The following is a 20,559-nucleotide window of genomic DNA, read 5'->3' on the forward strand; positions in this document are numbered from 1 at the left end:
ACTTTTCATACATTTAATTTTAAACCATGTAAATATTTTAGCTTTTCAAAAAATTAAATATTGATTTGAAAAATACACACACAAAGAAAAACAAAAGACCTATTCATGTCATATCGTGGTATTAGTCTGAGAAAAATAAAAACACCATCTTTCTGACTTAGAAAACTATAACCAAGGAAGCATTTCTAGCAGCTTTGAAAAGCCTTCCCCTTAAAAAAAATTAGAAGTGAACACTGCTGAAAATAACATACTACAGTGTCTAAAGCTATAAAGTAAGAGAAAAGCAAACTTTGGCTAGTACGGGAGATAGCCTATGTCTGTAATGAAGGTCAAAGTCTATGATTTCTTTCACAAACTTTCCCTTTGAGTCTTTTGAACTCTTAAACATGACTAATCAAGATAAGCAAGTTTAAAATACAATTGGCTCTATCTCCATATTTGTTATTATATATGCAGCAATTCATAATTATCCAAGCTTTTAAAGACAATCACAGGAATGTGTGTACATATAATATATATAAGCACATTTAATTTGCTTGACTTTCATTTGTACAATCAAGCTGGGGAAGGACATGCAAAGAGAAGGTTAATCTAAGAGTAAGTAACAGTTTAAATTCAATGTACAACCTAACTTAAGGACTTTAAGTACAACATCTGAGACTCTCCCATACATTATGCATAAGAATTAGATAGGCAAAAAGGGGGGTGGGGATTGCAGATAGGCAAGAATGGTTCTGAAGTTGTTTTTAAGATTTACACTTTATAGGGCTTCCCTGGTGGTGCAGTGGTTAAGAACCCGCCTGCCAATGCAGGGGACACGGGTTTGAGCCCCGGTCTGGGAAGATCCCACATGTCGTGGAGCAACTAAGTCCATGAGCCACAACTACTGAGCCTGCACTCTAGAGCCCGTGAGCCACAACTACTGAAGCCTGCATGCCTAGAGCCTGTACTCCACAACAAGAGAAGCCACCACAATGAGAAGTCCGCGCACTGCAACAAAGAGTAGCCCCCGCTTGCCACAACTAGAGAAAGCCCGTGCAGAAACGAAGACCCAACACAGCCAAAAATAAATAAATAAATAATATTTTAAAAAAAGATATGTACAAGCTTCCATGCACCTATTTAAAAAAAAAAAAGATTTACACTTTATTACCATTTCAGAGACTTAAAATTGTAGTGTAAAACATTAATAATAATCTAGTCAGTAATTTGAAAAATAAATTTACTCAATAAAACAAGCTTTATATACTTCCTCAGAAAGCTCAATGTTGCTAGTTTCAAAAGGCAATTTTTATTCTAAATGCATGAGCCAACATTTCTAACTCTGATTATTATTACTGAAATCGAATGACCATGCATAACTAGATGTTAGACTGCAACCCCTACAAAGGAGTAGGAAACTGACTGTATTTAAAAGGTATACCATATTAGTTTTTCTTTTAAAAGAACTTTACCATTTAATAGATCAAGAACTTGTGGGTAGCAGGGGCAGGGGAGTGGGGAAGATGTGAGGATTTTATATAATAAGAACAACTCTACCACCAGCTTATAAAAACTAGTAACTGGAGTTCCAGCATTCCTCGGTTTTCAGCAAGTTGGTCAATGAAAATAAAGAGAACCAGGAAAAACCCCAAGCTTCCAAAAACATGAAAGACACTCTTACCCCTTTACTATCTGCAAATCTAGGATCAAAGTTGTGACTAAAAAGTACGCCAGTATAGTAAAGAGTAAACATTTTTAATAATGGCACCTAAAGAAGGTTTAGGTCAGTGAGAGACCAAATAAATAATCATGTACTGTATCTTGGTAGGATTTTCACTACCTTTTATATATATGATAAACTTACCTTGCAGGTCCTGCCTGTCCCCCACCCCCAATACTTCTAATTGTTAGAGACCTGCTGCCTCTCCCCAGGGACAAGCACAGGTGCTACAGCTCAGTCAGTTTAGATTCTCTCCCGGGAATTTAGAATTCCAAACTGAGTCATAGGACTGAGGAGTTCAGGGAAGAGATGAATGCAGTTGAGAGAAGTTCCACTGACTCCTGTCGTTCTCAGAGCTTCCCAGCCTCCTGCTGTTCCTGAAACTTTATTGTTCAATTCTGTTTTGGATTCCATGGGATCCTCTGGTAGCCAATATATTCCTTTTTCCTTAAGCCATAACATTTCATTTACACATCCAATGAAGCACTTATCATTGAATGACTTGTTACAGATTCCTATGCTTCACCAATAAACTGTTCATCCTCTAAAGACAAGGGCCACGTATGTACCCTCAGCCCTAGCACAGTACTTAAAATGCAGTGTGCACTCATTCATTGGATGAAATAAAGTGAGAAGGGTGAAAAGTGAAAGAATTCTTTCTTAGAATCATATTAATTATTGCTACATTATCAAAATTATTTTAAATACTTTTTCAAAAAGGTAGAAATTGCTAATCTGTGCTATTTAAATCATTTTTAGATGACAACAGTTCTCTTCTTGGCACTTCATTGACCGAAAAAAAATCCACATGACATAGTGAAAAACTTCAGTCAATGCAACTCCATTCCTAATATTTTAAATGCCACAGAACACAGGAATTTGCTTCCACCACAACCTCCACCCACAGAAAAGGGGAGTGAGCAAGGGTTTGGGGACAAAAAAAAGCATACCAAAATCAAAACATATTTTTAAAAATAAGAATGTACTTTCCCCACTAATTTTCAGAGCATGTCAAGGCCAGTAAGATGAGCACAGAAGCAGGAAATAATTTCCAGTACATTCAGTTAAATAAACAAACAATGTTGTGGTTTTCAAGTGAACCTAAAAAATAGACAGTGCTCGTCTTTTAGAGAATACTCAATCCCATCCATCTGGATCTGGTTCACATTTATAGAATACTTCAACAGTAGAACACACATTCTTCTCAAACTTACGTGGAATAATCACCAAGACAAACCACATTCTGGGCCATAAAACACAACAACAACAACAACAAGGAATTCAGACAACAATGTAGGAATCAATATAAGAAAGACAGCTGGAAATTTTCAAAACATTTGGGGATTAAATATACTTCTAAATAACACATGGATCAATGAAGTCTCCAAAGAAACTTTAAAACATTTTGAACTAAACGAAAATGAAAACATGGCTTACCAAATTCTGTGGGATGCAGCAAAAGCAGTGCTTAGAGGGAAATTTATAGCACTGAATGCAGGTATGAGAAAAGAAAAAAAGATCTAAAATCGATAACCTAAGCATCTACCTTGGGAAACTAGAAAATGAAGAGCAAATTAAATCCAAAGTAAGCAAAAGAAAAGAAGAAAAATAAAATTTATAGCAGAAATCAATGCAATTGAAAACAGGAGGAAAGAAATCAAAACATAAAAAAGAGATAAGACACAAATTAATAACATCAGACCCCAGAAGTAGACCCACACAAACACATCCAACTGATCTTTGACGAAGGAGCAAAAACAATTCCGTGGAGAAAGGATAATCTTTCTGAAATATGGACATCCACTTACAAAAACAAACAAAAAAAATCTAGACAACAATCTTACACATTTCACAAAAATTAGTTCTAAGTTGATCACAGATTTAATTGTCAAGTGCGAATCTAAATAACTTCTAAAAGATAACACAGGAGAAAATGTACATGACCTTGGGTTTCATGATGACTTTTTAGGAACAAGAGCAAAAGCACAACCTGTCAAAGAGAAAATTGATAAATTGGGCTTCATTAAAATTAAAACTTCTGCTCTGCAAAAGAAACTGATAAATGAATGAAAAGCCACAGACTAAGTAAAAATACATACAAAATGTATATATGATAAAGGATGTATATCCAAAATAGGCAAAGAACTCTTAAAACTCAATAAGAAATGAACAATCCAACTAAAACTTGGGCAAAAAGACTGAACAGACACCTCACCAAAGAAGATATACAGATGGCAAATAAGCATACAAAAAGATACTCAACATCATATGGCATTAGGACTTGCTAATTGAAACGATGAGCTATGATGATAAACCTACTAGAATAACTAAAATCCAAAATATTGCTAACACCAAATGCTGATGAGAATGTGTAACAACAGGAACTCTCATTTATCCCTGGTAGGAATACAAAATGCAACAGCCAGTTTGGAAGACAGTTTGTCAGTTTCTTACAAAGTTAAACACAGGTTTCCCATATGATGCAGCAATCATGCTCCTGGATATTTACCAAAATCAACTGTAAACTTACGTCCATGCACAAACCAGCACATGAATGTTTATAGCAGCTTTATTCAAAACTACCAAACACTGAAGCAATTGCGATTTCTTTTAATAGGTGAATGGATAAATAAACTGTGGTATATCCACACTAAAATGAAATATTTTTCATCAATAAAAAGTAACAAGATATCAAGCCACATAAAGGCATGGAGGAATCTTAAATGCATATTGCTGAGTGAAAGAAACCAGTCTGTTAATACCACCTACTGCATGGTTCCAACTATGACATTCTGGAAAAGGCAAAACTATAAAGAAGGTAAAATATCAACAGACTCTAGGGTTTCAGCGGGAGACAGGAGGGATAAATAGGTGGAGCAGTGGAGCAGAGGGTATTTTTAGGGCAGTGAAACTATTCTGTGTGATACTGCAATGGTGGGTATATGACATGCATTTGTAAAAACCAAAACCTATAGATCTGTACAGACTTAAACCTAGTGTAAACTATGGACTTTAGCTAGTAACAATGTATCAATATTGGTTCATCAATTTTAACAAATGTATTATACTAACGAAAGGTATTCATAATAGGGGAAAGTGGGGGTGGGGAGAGGGAGACAGGGTAATGTAAACCCTCTATACTTTCCACATAATTTTTCTGTAAATCTAAACCAGCTGAAAAAATAAAGTCTACTAATAAAAAAAAAATACAAGCTAACTATCTATATTAGAAATCAGTCCTTCAAACATAAATTTGGACCACAGCCAAGAATAATCAGATAATTGAGGAAACGGGAGCAAAGAAGAGAGCAACTACATGAATATTAATTGAAAATTTTTTTCAATGATGAGAACTTAAAAAAAAAATTAGTATCTTCAGATATATTTAATTAGTTATTATTGCAAAAGGAGGGGGGAGGCTGCTCTTAAAATACAGCAACTAGCAAATGCAGAATACTTTGATGGAAAATAAAAAATAACACCTTACCATTAAAAATTCAAAGATAAATGTCACAATATATGGAATCCAATAAAAAAGTTACCAAGCATGTGAAAAAGCTCTTACCATGCTAGAGCAAAGATAGAACATGTTAAGTAGAAACACAGAATATACTTTTTAAAATCCAAATTAAACCCCAGAGATGAAAACTATAACATCTGAGATGAAAAAACTAACATCTAAATGGTATTAATGGCAGATTAGACATTGTAGACAAAAGATTAGTGACTTTAAAGACATAGCACTAGCTACTATCTAAAAGAAACAGCGAGAGAATAAGATGGAAAGAAAAAAAAGAGCTCTACAGTAGTGAAGTCTAGGACAACTTCAAGCAGTTTATATGTGTCTAGCTTTTTTGAAGTCAAGCCTTTTTTTTGGGAAGGGGGTGGATACTTGGGGAAAAAAAAGACTGAAAAATTTCCAAACTTGACATAAACTTACTATAAACTCACATATCCAAGAAGTTTAAGAAATCCCAACATAAGAAACAATAAGAAAACTAGAGCAAAGCACATCATAATCAGAGTCCTTAAAACCAGTAATAAAGAGAAAAATTTTAGAAGTAATCAGAGAAAAAAGACATGTTGTATACAGCAGATTAAAGAAAAGGACAACAGCAAATTTCCTGTCAGCAGTAACTGCAAACCAGAAGATACTGGAGCAACATCTTTACCGAAAGAAAAAAAACAAGAAACAAAAAAAACTATCAGTCTAGAATTATATATTCAGAGAAAATATCTTTCAAGATTCAGGGCAAAATATAGACTTTTTCAGAGATACAAAGCTGAAAGAATTTACCAGCAGCAGACCTGTACTACAAGAGATGTTTAAGGGGGGGAAAAAAAAGAAAGAAAGAAAGAAAGAAAAGAAAGAAAAGGAAGGAAGGAAGGGAGGGAGAGGAAAAAATACTCTGAAGAAAACTGACAGCAGAGAGAAGTCTGGATCTAGACAAAGGAATTAAAGGCAACAGAAATGATAACAAGTGGATAAATAGAAGACTTTTTTTTCCTTACCAACAAATCTCCTTAAAAGATACTTGAATCATTATGGCAAAATAACAATGTATCATGGAATTTAAAGGTAAAATGTATGGCAACAATATAGCATAATGGCTTGAAAGGAAGAAATGGAACTGTGCTATTGTAAAGTTCTTACAGTAAATGTGAAGTGATATAATAGCCTTTGAAAGTAGACTGTAATAAGTTATATACTGTAAGCCCTAAAGCAACTACAGAAACAAAATAAAGAGTTACAACCAATAAACCAGAAAAGGAGGTTAAAAGAAAATTTAAAAATACTAATGCAATCTAAAGAAAGCCAGAAAGAGGAGGAGGAAAGGAACAAAGAAAATGTGAGACAAACAGAACACAAGTAGCAAGATGGTAGATTTAAACCCAATCATATCAATAATCATCTAATTAAATGTAAATGGTCTAAACATCCAAAGTAAATACTACCAGACTGGGCTTAAAAAGCAAGACCTAACTATGTGCCGCCTATATGAAACCCATTTTAAGTATAAAGACTCAAAGAGATTAAAAAAAAAAGAATGCAAAAAAACATTATAACACCAATCAAAAGAAAGCTTCAGTAGCTTTATTAAGAACAAAGTTGATTTCAGAGCAAAGTATATCAGGGACTAAGGGGGTCATTTCATGATGGGCAACTCTTCAACGGGACATAACTGTTGTAAATGTTTATGCACATGATAAACAGGTTCAAAACAAGTGAAGAGAAACTGATAGAACTGCAAAGTCAAACAAATTCGTAATAACAGTGGAAGAATTCAATGCCTTTCTCTCAAAAAATTGATAGAGCAAGTAGACAGAAAATCAGTAAGGAGAGAGAAGACTTAAACTACACTACGGACCACCTTGATATAATTAACATTTGCTGAACACTCCACACAACAGTGGAGTACACATTATTTTCAAAGGCATGTGCAACGCCAATTTAGACCATATTCTTATCAATAAAAAGGATCCATGTATTTTCCAACATAATAGAATTAAGTTAGAAATCAGTTAACAGAAAGACATCTGGAAAATCCCTAAATCTTTGGACACTAAATTGCATACTTCTAGAAAACCTGTGGGTCAAAGAAATGAAAAGGAAAATTAGAAAGTAATTTAAATTAAATGAAAAATAAAATACTACATGCCCAATATGTGGGATGCCAATAAAGCAGTATTTACAAGAAAATGTATAGCACTAAATCTCTACATTAGAAAAAGAAAAAGGTCTCAAATCAATTACCTGAGTAGTTACCACCTTAAAAAAGAAAAGCAATTTAAACCCAATGTAAGCAAAAGGAAATAATAAATATCAGAACAGAAATCAATAAAATAGAAAACAAGAAAAACAACGGAAATCAGTTAAACTTAAATCTGTTAAGAAAATCAATAAAATTAACAAACCTCTAGCCAGACTGATTAGGACAAAAAAACCCTTATACAATGCCTGCTATTTACTTCCAAATAATACAGGAAAGGCAAAAGTGGGTAGCGATATAAAGCAAACAAGACTGGCCATGAGTTGATACCCACTAAAGCTCAGTGATAGGTCCACGTAGATTCATTATCCTATTTTACTTTGTATATGTTTAAAAGTTTCCATAATAAAAATGTTTAAAAAAAAAAAAAAGCATGAGGCAAATCTATATGTACCTAATATAATCTGCCCAGAATATGACCCCTTTCAGGTAAAATGCAGAGATACGTATTCATATACATACATACAAATAAAAAGGAAGGGAAAGAGACACATCAAAACCTTAAGAGCTTTCTATGGAGCCTAATTGTATTAGGGGATGAGAGATGTAAAGGGCTGTTTTACCTTTTAACTCCATATACTGCAGACTGCGTGTGTGTGTGTGTGTGTGTGTGTGTGTGTGTCTAAACAATGAGTATAAATGGGTATCACTTTTATACCTAAAAAAAAAAAAAATTAATGGCTAGTATGGATGATATGAAAACTATATAACTACAGAAGGAAATAAGACAAGTGGCAAATAAAACAGACTTGCTTGCCAATGGAAATCCCCACTATGTCAATTTTTCTTAAATTAATCTACAAATCCAATGCTATTTTAAAGCAAATATTCTTTTGGTGGGAGATGGGGTGGGAGGTAAAGTCTTGAAAAAATACTAAGTATAGGCACATAAAAATAGCTAGAAAATATTGAAAAGGAGAGTAATGAGGGACTTTAATCAAACTATGTAATAATTATAAAGCTACACTAATTAAAAATTCGGTATACTGGCAAAGAAATAAACAAAAAAATAAGAGAATGTAGAAATGGATCTAAGTACATCTGGTAAGACAGCGTTTCAAATAGATGGGAGAAAATCAATGGCTCGATAAATGACGTCGTTTGTAAAAAGGTAGCACTGGCTTTCTACTACCCTTGTTTTCCAAAGTCACTTCTAGAAAGATCAAAGATAACGTACAAAATAAGACCATAGAAGTACTAGGAAAATGTGAGTAAATATTTTTGCAGTTCTCAACTAGGACAGTATTAAATAAGAACTTGATATACTAGAAAGATTATCATATTTAACTACACAAAATTTAAAACTTATGCAATGACCAAAAATACCTGTCAAAAAATAAAATGATGAACTGCCAAAAAATACTGTAAAATTACTATCCCTAAAGAGTTCTTTAAGTCACTAAGAAAAAACAACCCAATAGAAAAATGGTCTAAAGACAAGAATAGGCATTTCACAGAAGAAATATAAATGACCAACAGACATGAAAAAATATTTAACTTCACTAAAAACTACAAATCAAACAATGAGATTTTTTTGACCAGTGAAACTGTCAGAAGCAAAAAAAGATTTTTAAATTCTAGTGTTGATGTGACTATACAGAGTTTGGTAACACCTGTTCTGTAAGACAATTCAGCAGTATCTATTACTATTTTTTAATACTCATGCTCTCTGACTTCACTGCTTTGAATTTACTCTATAGAAATACTTGGAAAGGATACATAGAAATAGGTATTTGAATGTTCATTACAGCACTGTTTCTAAAAATACACTGTTTATAAAAATACCCATTGTTATGGGTTGAATTGTGTCTCCCTGAAAAATACACTTAAGTCCTAACCCCTGTATCTGTGAATGTGACCATATATGGAAAAAGATTCTTTGCAGATGTAACCAAGTTAAGATGAGGTCATTAGGGTTGACACTAGTCCAATGACTGGTGTCCTTATACAAAAAGAAGACAGAGAAACAGACAAGTAGAGAATATCCTGTGATGCTTACATAGGTAGAGACTGGAGTGATGAATCTATAAGCCAAAGAATATCAAGGATGGTCAGCAGATGCCAAAAGCTAGGAGATGCATGGGACAGATTCTCTTTCAGTGCTGCCAAAAGGAACCAACCCTACCAACACCTTGATTTTGGACTTCCAGCCTCTAGAAATGAGAGATTAAATTTGTTTTTTAAGCCACACAGTTTGTGGTACCTTGTTACACTAGCCCTAGGAAACTATTAGAGGTTAATAAGCTATAAGAAATACGTAAAATAGGGCTTCCCTGGTGGCGCAGTGGTTGAGAGTCTGCCTGCCAATGCAGGGGACACGGGTTCGAGCCCTGGTCTGGAAGGATCCCACATGCCGCGGAGCAACTAGGCCCGTGAGCCACAACTACTGAGCCTGCGCGTCTGGAGCCTGTGCTCCACAACAAGAGAGGCCGCGATGGTGAGAGGCCCGCGCACCGTGATGAAGAGTGGCCCCCGCTTGCCACAACTGGAGAAAGCCCTCGCACAGAAATGAAGACCCAACACAGCCATAAATAAAATAAATAAATAAATAAATTTAAAAAAAAAAAAAAAAAAAAAAAAGAAATACGTAAAATATAGGATGTAGTAATGAAAAGGATGCAACAGATATAAATGAACATGGAAATGTTTGAAAGATATACAATATAAGTGAAAAAGTTAAGTTGCAGAATACCACTTTTCTGGTAATTTAAGGAGAACACCTTTCTCCCCCTTCAACTCCTCACTGAAATCCATCCTTTTCAAATGTTGGTCAAGTCAAATATGGACTAGACTGCCTCCCTCTGTAATCTTCACGTGCACTGACACCTTCATGGATCTAACTCCACTCCTAAGGCCTCGATAACCAACACTGTACAAAGGATTCCAACAGCTCTAATCCTACAATTTCTACTATTTAGCCATTTCCACAAGGAGGTTCTGTTGTCCTCTTGAATTCACAGAGCCAACCAAATAGTGGCATTTTTTTCTTCACAATGTTTCTAGAATAGAGTCTTGGAATGGCAACTAGATTTCATCGACTGTGAACTTGGATTGGTAGTGGCTGGGTGTAGGACAAAGTAGGAAAAAGTGCTGTGAGTGATAAGTGGTGTCTGCCATGAGAGCAAAGGCCAAGGATTTACTATCCTTCATAATCCTTTTTCTGTACCAGATGCTGCTACAATTCAGGTTCCTTAGCCAGGCCAGGTCTGGTCTGCTAAGATAATAAATAAGAAACTGTTTAGTAAACTTTAAAGTGTTAATTATTCTTATTATGAATAGTAATTTCCAGTTTTCCCCATTCCTAGATCCTTCCTATCTTGATATTTTTTGAATCAAAATCTTTGTGACTTCTCCCTACTTAGGGACTAAAGCTCAATCCCTAGGTTTGACGTTCAAGGTCTTCTAAAATCTGGCCTCGATTTACCTTTCAAACTTATCATTCACTATCTCCTCAAGCAAATACCATTCTCAATTCTAGCCAAGTCAGTCTATTCAGTATTTCCGAACACTCCAGGAAAATTTTCTACTCCTAAACTGCTCACACATTTCCCTACACTTGAACTGGGCTGCTTCCTTGTTCTGACATAAATTCTGTAGGCCATTTAAGGTTCTCATGCTCAAACCCCACAATGATGTATTAAAACCCACAGTGATACACCTATCTCTCCTCTCTATTATTCAAAACTTTATTATATGCTGGCTCGTAAAACTATCTTTACATGCATAATTTTTGTCTTCCCTGGCTACTTAGTAAACAACTGAGCGGTAAGGACTAAATCTTCCCTACCCTTTCCATGTAGTCCAAGATACCAGGAAGGTGTTATGTACTCAGCAAATCCTCAATTCTTGATCATGACTATATTTTATTAATAAGAATAGAGGAAATCATTTGATTAGCTTCATGCACTGCATACAAATCAATAAGCTCCTTTACTACTATGAATATTCCTTAGGTATTTAGGTAACCTCTGATATTTTAATGGCAACAAAAGTATTCACCTTACTGGAGGGAGAATTTCACTTAAAATTTTTTATTTTGGAAGCAAAAAAAATGATAAACAACTTCACCTCTATTTTAATACTTAAAAACACTCGATAGTTTTAGCTTCTCCAAGTTTAATATGAAAGTTTAACTTTAAAATCAAACTTTAAAATATTTCATTGTCCTAAAGTTACTGTGTATTTGTCTGATGATAATTTCGATCTCCTCATATTTTTAACAGCATTGTATATTCCCAGATGTCTTTCGCATTTCCCTTTTGTTTCAATTTATCTGGTCTTTAATGAGTACTCCTTTTATAGAGAGAGATTTCTATAGTAATCTTCAGGTCAAGTGAAAAATAAGTTAAAAAGCAAAATCATCATGGCAGAGGAACCGAGGAGCCAAGGACATAGAGAACAATTAAACTAACAGATAGTCATAGTAATTGAAATATGAAGTTACTACAAATCTTTCATTTGATTTTATTTTCTAAAGGGAGTTTTTCTAGATTCACCTCTTCAACATTACACCAGTTATTTGGTTTCTTTAAAAAAAAAAGGGTAATAGGGACTTCCCTGGTGGTCCAGTGGTTAAGACGCCATGCTCCGTACAGGGGGCCCGGGTTCCATCCTGGTCAGGGAACTAGATTCCGCATGCCGCAACTAAAAATCCCGCATGCCGCAACTAAGCCCCGACACAGCCAAATAAATAAATAAATAAATAAATTTTTTTTTAAAGATGCTTTTCTAAATAAATAAAGGGTCATAAAGTCCTTTACAACACATTAACTCCAAAGGGAAACTGATGTTTTCTAATAATTCCACTGTCTCATATTAACACTATAGTGATGTAATCCTCTATTTCCAAGAATACTGATAGATACAATAAAGAAAAACAGAATACATTTTTGTTACACTACATTTATGAATACAGTTAAATATGCCAAATGTCTTCTAATTAGTAAACAATACTTAAAAAAATACTAGATTGTTCAGTTATACACCAATAAGAATTTTATTTACAGTTAACAATCTATATTACATTACTCTGGAGAAGAGTGTATAAACTTGCTTTGCTTCCAGAACCTTTACAATGAAAGTGAACTCTATTAATAATGCTGAGTTCTTATCTGTTGGATCAAAGCTATGACTCTCAGACAGAATAATTTATAATGAAGCTGAACTCCATCTGCTCTTCTAAACTTCAACTTTTAATCATTCTAAAATAACCAAGTCAGTTCACTATAACTATTGAGTCTAACACTTAAAACTAAAAACTTAAAAAAAAAAACAACAACCTTATTTTTAACCTTAGATAATAAGCAATAAAAGGTAACACCAAACTATCATATCACTAATAGAGTTTCACGTAAGAAATGAGGTTCTAGACGGAACTGGTTAACAAAAGAGGAACTCTTTAAAATAACTCCATCTTAATTAAAAGGCATACTTATAATAAGCCAAAAATTCCTTGTAATTAGAATAAATAGTTAATAATAATAATTCAAAGTTAGTTGAGAGCTGATTATTCTATTACTAATGCTTTTTAATTCTGTTTACCCTGGTCTTTCTACGGTAAAATATCTATCAAATTATGATGCTAAGAAAAAGGTGAGTTAGAAATGGGAATCTGCAGTGAAATGACTGTAGATTATCTACCTTGCACTTAGATATATACTACCTTTGTCTCCACTGAGCAAAACACACATATGCCAAGGTTAACAGAAGCTCTGTTCTTTCCCTGCTAGAGTCCCTGGCAACTAGAACATTTAGAGTGGTAGAACATTAAAGGTGGAAAGACTGTGGTGTTATCTGCCCAACCACTCCTTTTCAGACCAGGAAAGTGAGGTTCAGGAAGGTAGAGATACTTGTTCACATTCACAATTAATTGGTGGCAGAGCATGCACTAAAACCCAGGAACTCCTAACTCTTATACCAGTATCCCTTTTTTCCTTTCCGGTCAGCAGCCAGAGGGGCTTAGGCTGCCCAGAAATTCCCCAAAGAGATTTGTTCCAGCTGTTGCTTAACTCTTAATTTACATACTCTATAATGTACTGACTTTAAGCCAAAATGTTAGAATTAATTTACCTAAATCAAAACAAATACAATATACAGTTCAAGATTTTACTTTAAAACCTCCCTGCCAGTAACAAGAAATCTAAACCAAGTAGTGAATAGTATTAATGACAACATTCTTTCACATGCTTCTCCAACTCCCAGAACACTTTTTAAGTGGCAGGCGTTCTAACTGCTTTACACACATTATTGCATTATTCTCTGAAATCCTTGACACATTATTGCATTATTCTCTGAAATCCTTGACTAAGTCCATTTTACAAATCTAGACACTAAGGCTCATACTTGTTAAGAAATATGACTATACTATAGAGCTAAGAATAATTTTAAAAAAGATATATAAACCCAGATCTTCTGGATTCTTCTAAATCTCCTGCGCTTATAGTTCAGCCCGTATGACACTCACTTTTGTACTCACCTTTTTCCTCTTTACTGGCCTAGGTTGCCTTCATGTCTTTGTCTATTCCAAATCCTGTGAATTTTTACCTTTTTTTCTCCTTACATATCACTCAAGGTGAAATACATTCCCAGCACTAACTTCCCTCCGGGACTGCCTCAATTTAGGGCTTCATCAAGACAATGATCCCTCTTAGGCACCTCTATCCCTAAACCTATTTAAGAATTTAGAACAGAAACAAATGTTGGACAGCTACTGCTACCAACTACATTAGTTCAGCAGAAGAATTAAACCACTTCGTTCTCCTAATAAATGAAAACTGAAGTCCAGATACCATCTGTATTAGAAACTGAAGGTTTTAACAACCTGATCAAGCAATGAGAAATGCTGAATGAACTCCTAAGGAGTAAACAAGTTAGGTATTATAATTATGCAATCAGTAAGTATTCAGTGATCTGTATGCTGGTTATTATAAAAATTATAGAAGACTATGTAGGCATAAGGTCTAATCTCCCAGAATTATATATAGGGTGAGAAAACAAACAAAAAACTAAAGACTTTAAGCAAGTTAAAACAAGTGCTAAGGAACTAAACAAAATAAAAATTAAACTTAGTTAATAAAAATGCCTTCTTAAATATCACTAAATCCTGAAACAAACCAAGTGAGTATGCAGGGAATGGTAATAGTCAACATTTCTAACCCCAATCTATCTGGATCAGAGGGATAGTATAAGGTTTTGTTTTCTCCCAATCCTTAATTTCTTACTTATTCAGGAATGTATATATTTAACTTTTCTTGGCAAGATGGATATACTCTTTACAGAAAATAAGTTAAATCACACACATGAAAGGCAACAGAACTACAAAACTAGACCTAGTAATCTTGTTTCTAACCCTTCTTAATTGTTCTAAGAAAATACCACCAGCTAATAAATTGCAACAGAACTATTAACTTTATGTAAAATTACATAACATATTTACATATTTACATATAACTTTAAATGAACCCTCAACTTTTTCAAAATCTATTTTTAAAAACTGTAGTAAAACTATAGCTTTACTGAAAATTCACCTCCTCCATGAAAACAATCAGCAACCTAGAGTTTCATTAACATCTAGGCATATTTACATCTAGTGACACATGCATGTTTCTGCATACTTTTTCTGCTGGTGGTTTTATACCTGCCTTTTCCCCAGTTCCCTTCCTTCATGCCCTCTACCTAAGGGGGATGAAATCCTACTGGAGTCTTTTGCTCCTTTATCCCACTAGCACTGCTTTAATTCACACCCTCATCATATTTCATGCAGATGATTGTAAACACGTATCTGATCTCCTTTGCCTCCAATCTCACAACTCTCAATCCACCTTCTATAATAGAGTGCCTCCACCTTTCTCCCCAAACTTTCTAAAAGTCAAATCTGATCTTGTGGTACCCCACTAACTAGTGCAATACTTCCTCAACTGCATCTCTCACACCTATGAAATACACATTGTTATCTGAAGGGGTTAGAGAAATGCTGTCCTGAAAGAGTTTACGGACCAAAGATTGAGGGAAAACCTATTAACATTTCCAATGTGCTTCAGGATTACCCTATCAGAAAACAGTGGATTTCAGCAGTGGTTCTCAAACTGTGATATAAGTTAGAGACTTCTATTAAGCTTGCTAAAAATAGAAATGTCCAAGTTCTGCCTCAGACCCAATGAATTTGAATATTATCTAGGAATTTGGCCTAGCCATATGCATTTGTAATAATCTCCCCAGTGATTCCAATGCATACCTAAACTTGAGACCCCTTCTTGCTCCATAACATACTATTAGGAGGTCCCCTGACTTCCCAAGCTGTTTCATACCTCTCATCAACCTGGGGGGTAGTCGGCCCTCCAAATCTCTGGACATGGTGGGCTGACTGCAAGGGACTTGAGCACCGGATGACGACTATACCTACTAATCTTAAGTGTTCAGGTATTGACCATTCTAAAAAGCGTTTACTCATCCTCTCTGCTGATCTCCTAAACCTTTATAAAAATGATAGCATCCACACATATAGTACTTCTCATCCACACAACCACCCCAAGAGACAGTATCCCTATTTTAGAAAAGAGAAAACCAATTCTAGGACAGGGGGCTTAAGAAACTTGTCCAAAGTGACCATATGAGTTTAAACCCTGGTCTGCTGATTACAAAGCCAGGATACAGGATTTTCCATTGTGACGTGCAGCCTCTCGCACATCGCTCTGAAGTACTGACGTACTCATCAGTTTACACATTTGTTTCTCTGTTTAGATATAGTAAGCTCCCTTAGCGTAGGCATCAACCCTGATTTTGACCTCAACATTTAGCTACTCAATACATATTTGTTGAGTGAAAGAAGGAAAGAAACTCCCTGAGAGCTGGGACTACAACTACTCCCGTTTCATTTCCTGAATTCTTAGATAGAGCTCTGAATACATCTTGCTAAACAAATCTGGTCTGACCTATAAATCTCATTGCTTCATTTTTTTTTAATGAGACAATGTATTTCAATATTGTACAAAAAACTGCACAGTCAGCAAAGGAAAAAAAAAAATGATTGTTCCAGAAAATTAACATATCATTCTTTACTCTGTAATAACTGGAGACTTCAAATATTAAAGTTAATCTCTGCAACCATTTCACACCACAAGAGCAGGTAACTACAACAGTGTGGTTTTAAGTGACAGAAATTCATTCTCTATCGCTGTATTTTTCCACATCAGTCATTTTTTTGGAAACCAGTAAACATTACAGGTAAGCACAGAGCAATTAGTCAGTATACTTGGGTATAAATGTAATGTCCTTCCTGCTTGAAGTTAATGTGTCTGGTAGGTAACACACGGTACAACTACTTGCTTTCTGATACAGATTACACAACAAAAGTAGTAAACCCGCAAACTTTAAAATAATGTCACTTTTAAAGTACTGAAGATTTTCCTAAGTTGAAAATATTCAAAAATTAGTGCTGCTTTAAGAGTCTTACACTTTAATTATATCAGTTTCCGATGAAAAATAGAAGTTATTATTCCTTTCATACCACTTTTAAATAAGTCAATAACAAGTAAGAAAAAAACTCTTCTAAAACAACATGATGTAGTGGAAAGTACAACAGAGTAGGCATCAGGAGGCCTGGTTTTCTAGTTCTGGTTACATTACTAAATTGATGTGTGACTTCGGGCTCACTGGCTCAGTTTTCTCATTGGTTTAAAAAGTGTGTGTGGGGAGTAAAGGGCTTGACTGTCCTTACAGTTGTTTCCCCCAGTTCTCATTTTAAGCCACCCCCCTCATTTTATTCTTCTAATCAGGTCTAACTTCTGAAATCTGAAACACATCTGAACTGAATGTAATGATTCAATCTCCTACTGGATGGCACAGGATACAAAGGATAAACTCCTAGAAAGTTAACAATTAATCTGGTAACTTCCCAGAACCTGTCTAATCCTAACTTCTCAAACAGGCAGGTATAGTCTGGTTTGACACATTTAGCAGTACTAAGAAAAGCTGTAAAAGGTACAGCCCTGTTGGCATTTCCCTCGATGCTTCCCGGGTTCCAGTGGCACATACTCCGCAGGTGTTAAGCAGTAAAGGGGGAAGAAGGGGACCCAAACAGCGTTCCAACAAACTCAACCACAGTTCAACCCAGCCAGCGCAGTAAGATGCAGCCTAACGAGGCCTACCCCGCAGAGCAGAACCTCCCCACCCGCAGAAGTGCCAGCAGCCAGTGTAATGAACGCTTCCGTCAACAACACACATTCCCCTTCCCACAGCAGAGCTGCTCGGTCCCAACCGGCCATCGGGACTTGGACCAGGCCGCGCTGCACCAACCTAAGAACCATTCTCAGACCCCCAAAGGCCAAGAACTGCTGGAGACTGCGGTTCCTCTGCGCCTGGTGTGGAGAGCAACATCTCCCACCAATGGAAAGAAAGAAAGAAAAAGAAAAAAACAAAAACAAAAACAAAAACCCCCAAAACAAAAAAACCAAGAAACAGTGGAGAGGAGAGAAAAACCAGGCCTGGGCGAGACCGCTGGAGAAATAAACCTCGCTTCTCTGCAATGGGGAGCAGTAACATTTCCTGCCCTCGTTCTGAACAGACGCACTCGACTTCATTCCCTCCAGAGATCCTCAAGGGAGATTAAAAAAACACCTTATGGTCCGATTCATTCATATTTGGGCCTCGGTCCCCGACCGACCCACTCCTGAAACCTCTGGCATTGTGAAGGAAGGCGCCCCCAGATCGGCTGTAGGAGGAGAAGCGAGGGCCAGTCCAGGGGCCCAGTTACTAAGATCAAGCAGCTCGTGCAAGAAGAAAATCCCCGTGAGGCCTGACAGTAAAGTCTGAGTCAGCAGCAAGGGCACGGACCCGGGTCCGGCCGAGCAGGGGTCCAGGGCAGGCCTGCGGAGGTGACACTTCCCTGCTTGCTCCCCGGGCAGGTCCGGGAGGCGGCGTCCGGCCGCGCCGGCCCGCACCCGGGAAGCCGGGCCGGAGGGCCGACGCGGGGCCGGGGCCGGCGGGAGGCCTGGCCGGCAGCACCACCGCCCCCCCGCGCCGCTCCCGCCTCCTTCCCCACTCCCACTTCCCGGCCCTCCAGCCCGGGCCCGTGAGGTAAGGTCGGGGGCGGCGACGCGGGTCTCGGCCACTGACCACACATTTCTTGCCCAGGAAGGTGAAGAGGGACTCGTTCTCCTGCGGGGTGAGCAGCAGGGACCCCACGTTGGTGACCCTCCGCGGCGGCGGCGGCTGCTGCTGGCCGGAGCTCATGGTTTCGCCGGCGGGGTAGGGAGGCCAGGGCCGTCTCCTCCAGCGAGTGGGCGAGCGCTCGTCCCCTTTCTCGGTGACAGGGGCGGGAGGAGAGTAATCAGAGGCGCAGCATCTCGCAGCTCCGCCGGCGCGGGGAGGAGGCCACGGGAAGGAGGAGTCGACGGCGGGCCGCGCTGAGAAAGGGAAGCTCCCAGCTCCGGCGGGGCCAGGCTCTGGCCGGAGGCTCGTTGTCTTCGCCCTCCGGCGACTGCGCTAAACTCCCAACTCCTCCTCCAACCCTCCTTCCGCGGCGGCGGCGGCGGCGGCGGCGGCGGCGGCGGCCGCACAATCCAACATGGCAGCGGGGACGGGCGAGACCACAGGACGCAAGACGCGGGGGAGCGCGCCGGAAACGCGCGTCTGCGGCCCCGGGAGGACCCCCCCCACCAACGCCGCGCCGGACGGAGGCACGCCCCCTTCCGGCAGAGGGGCGGCCGGACGCGGGGATGCGGGTCAGGCGCGGACTGTCGTGTCTAGGCTCCATTCTTGGGTGTTTTCCGGCGGCAGAGGCCTGGACGGAGGAGGTGTCTGGTCTCCGTGGCAGAGCTGCCCGTCTCTCTTGTGCGGACGCACACCTTTGCGGAGGTTCAGTGCATACCCAGGTCATCCAGGTCGTATTTCTGGGGCGCGACAGCCGGACGTTCACACCGCTTGTCAGAAAGGTCTGGAATCTGGAGACGGAAAATGGGAGAAGGGACGCGCTCCCCCGTGCTCCTCGCTGGTTCCGTGAGAGCCGCAGGTGCCTACGGTTTCTCAGAGTTTGTTCAGACTTCAGCAGTGGGAGTGGGAGTGGAGGACCAGGTCTCTCCCAGGAGTCTGAAACAGAGATCTTGCTGATGGATGTTCCGAGAAAGCAGACGCACTTAGAAAAGATTTCCACCGCTCGCTGGTGTGTCTCGTAGGACAAATGTATTTGTAACATTTCAGTTCAGACTCTTTTCTCGAAGGGTCCTCCACACATTTTTTCCCCCCTGTTTTGTGAATTGAAAAATATTTCTATTTTCCCCCCTTTCGTCTTTTTCTTTCTCTCAAACCCCAAAGAACTTGTGTTCTTTTTATCCAAAATGAATATGCCCATTTTGGGGTGTCACCCAGGGAAATACATATTGTGATTTAATCCTTAGAACTAATAAATCTCAGGAGTTTTTTTTTTTTTTTGTATGCCTCAGAATACTGAAGGCCACCTAGGTTAACCCCCTTTGTTCAGTAAATTAAATACTAGACAGCTGTATTAAAACGAAGTTTTGGAATATGTAAATGATAAATAATACCCACTGCTGTGAATTATAAATAAGCATCTCCACTTTAAACAAATTAGCATTTATTGCATAAACTTTACCATCATGTTTGCTTGCTATTCAGTTAAAATAAAAGTTACCTATATTAAACTCAGGACATCTATCCTTTACCAAATGAAATTTGGTAAAACTATTTGATTTTAATATTTCTGAAAGCTCCCAGTACAAATCTTGGATGTACTAAACAGATTGCTAAACTATTATCAATACACTTTAAAAATATAAAAAATTTAAATGAAAGCCCCTTTAATGAAATTAGTTAAGTAGTAATAAATCTAAAAGGAAAATGAGATGATATAGTCCTAGGAGTCCTCACTTAAAATACAGACATTTCAAGGTTAACCTTGATTAATAATGTTAGGGGAAAAAGTGATTTTCAAAAAGCAGGCAGACTTTTTGTAAAATAATTAGGTTTAGAAAGGCGGTAGTAAAAATATAAACCAGGAGTTGCCCCTGAATTTCAGAGCTAACAAAATAAACTTAGCAGCTGAATCAGTTTGTCTCTTGTGTCAAAAGTGAG

General features: G+C 37.7%; 2 protein-coding genes across 8 annotated transcripts in view; one reads left to right on the top strand and one right to left on the bottom strand.

The window, feature by feature from the left end:
• Positions 1–19,067, bottom strand: part of WASL (WASP like actin nucleation promoting factor) — a 65,664-nt gene extending 46,597 nt beyond the window's left edge. For 3 of the 4 annotated variants that reach the window (XM_082472365.1, XM_082472364.1, XM_082472363.1), the window contains exon 1: positions 18,586–19,067. In XM_082472365.1, the coding sequence (XP_082328491.1) occupies positions 18,586–18,702 (117 nt within the window). In that variant the 5' untranslated portion in view covers positions 18,703–19,067. Of the gene's footprint in view, positions 1–13,948; positions 14,487–18,585 lie in introns of those variants that run through there. The other variant, XM_082472366.1, reaches the window with a different exon arrangement.
• LOC309665723 (uncharacterized protein) overlaps positions 19,037–20,559 on the top strand; it is a gene marked incomplete at its 5' end in the record, with an annotated part of 320,068 nt that continues 318,545 nt past the window's right edge. For 3 of the 4 annotated variants that reach the window (XM_082472430.1, XM_082472431.1, XM_082472432.1), the window contains one exon: positions 19,037–19,403. In XM_082472430.1, coding sequence (XP_082328556.1) covers positions 19,037–19,403 — 367 coding nt within the window. Of the gene's footprint in view, positions 19,404–19,537; positions 19,631–20,559 lie in introns of those variants that run through there. The other variant, XR_014266648.1, reaches the window with a different exon arrangement.

This window comes from Balaenoptera physalus, assembly GCF_965194825.1.
Source record: "Balaenoptera physalus genome assembly, chromosome: 8".
Lineage (NCBI taxonomy): Eukaryota > Metazoa > Chordata > Mammalia > Artiodactyla > Balaenopteridae > Balaenoptera > Balaenoptera physalus.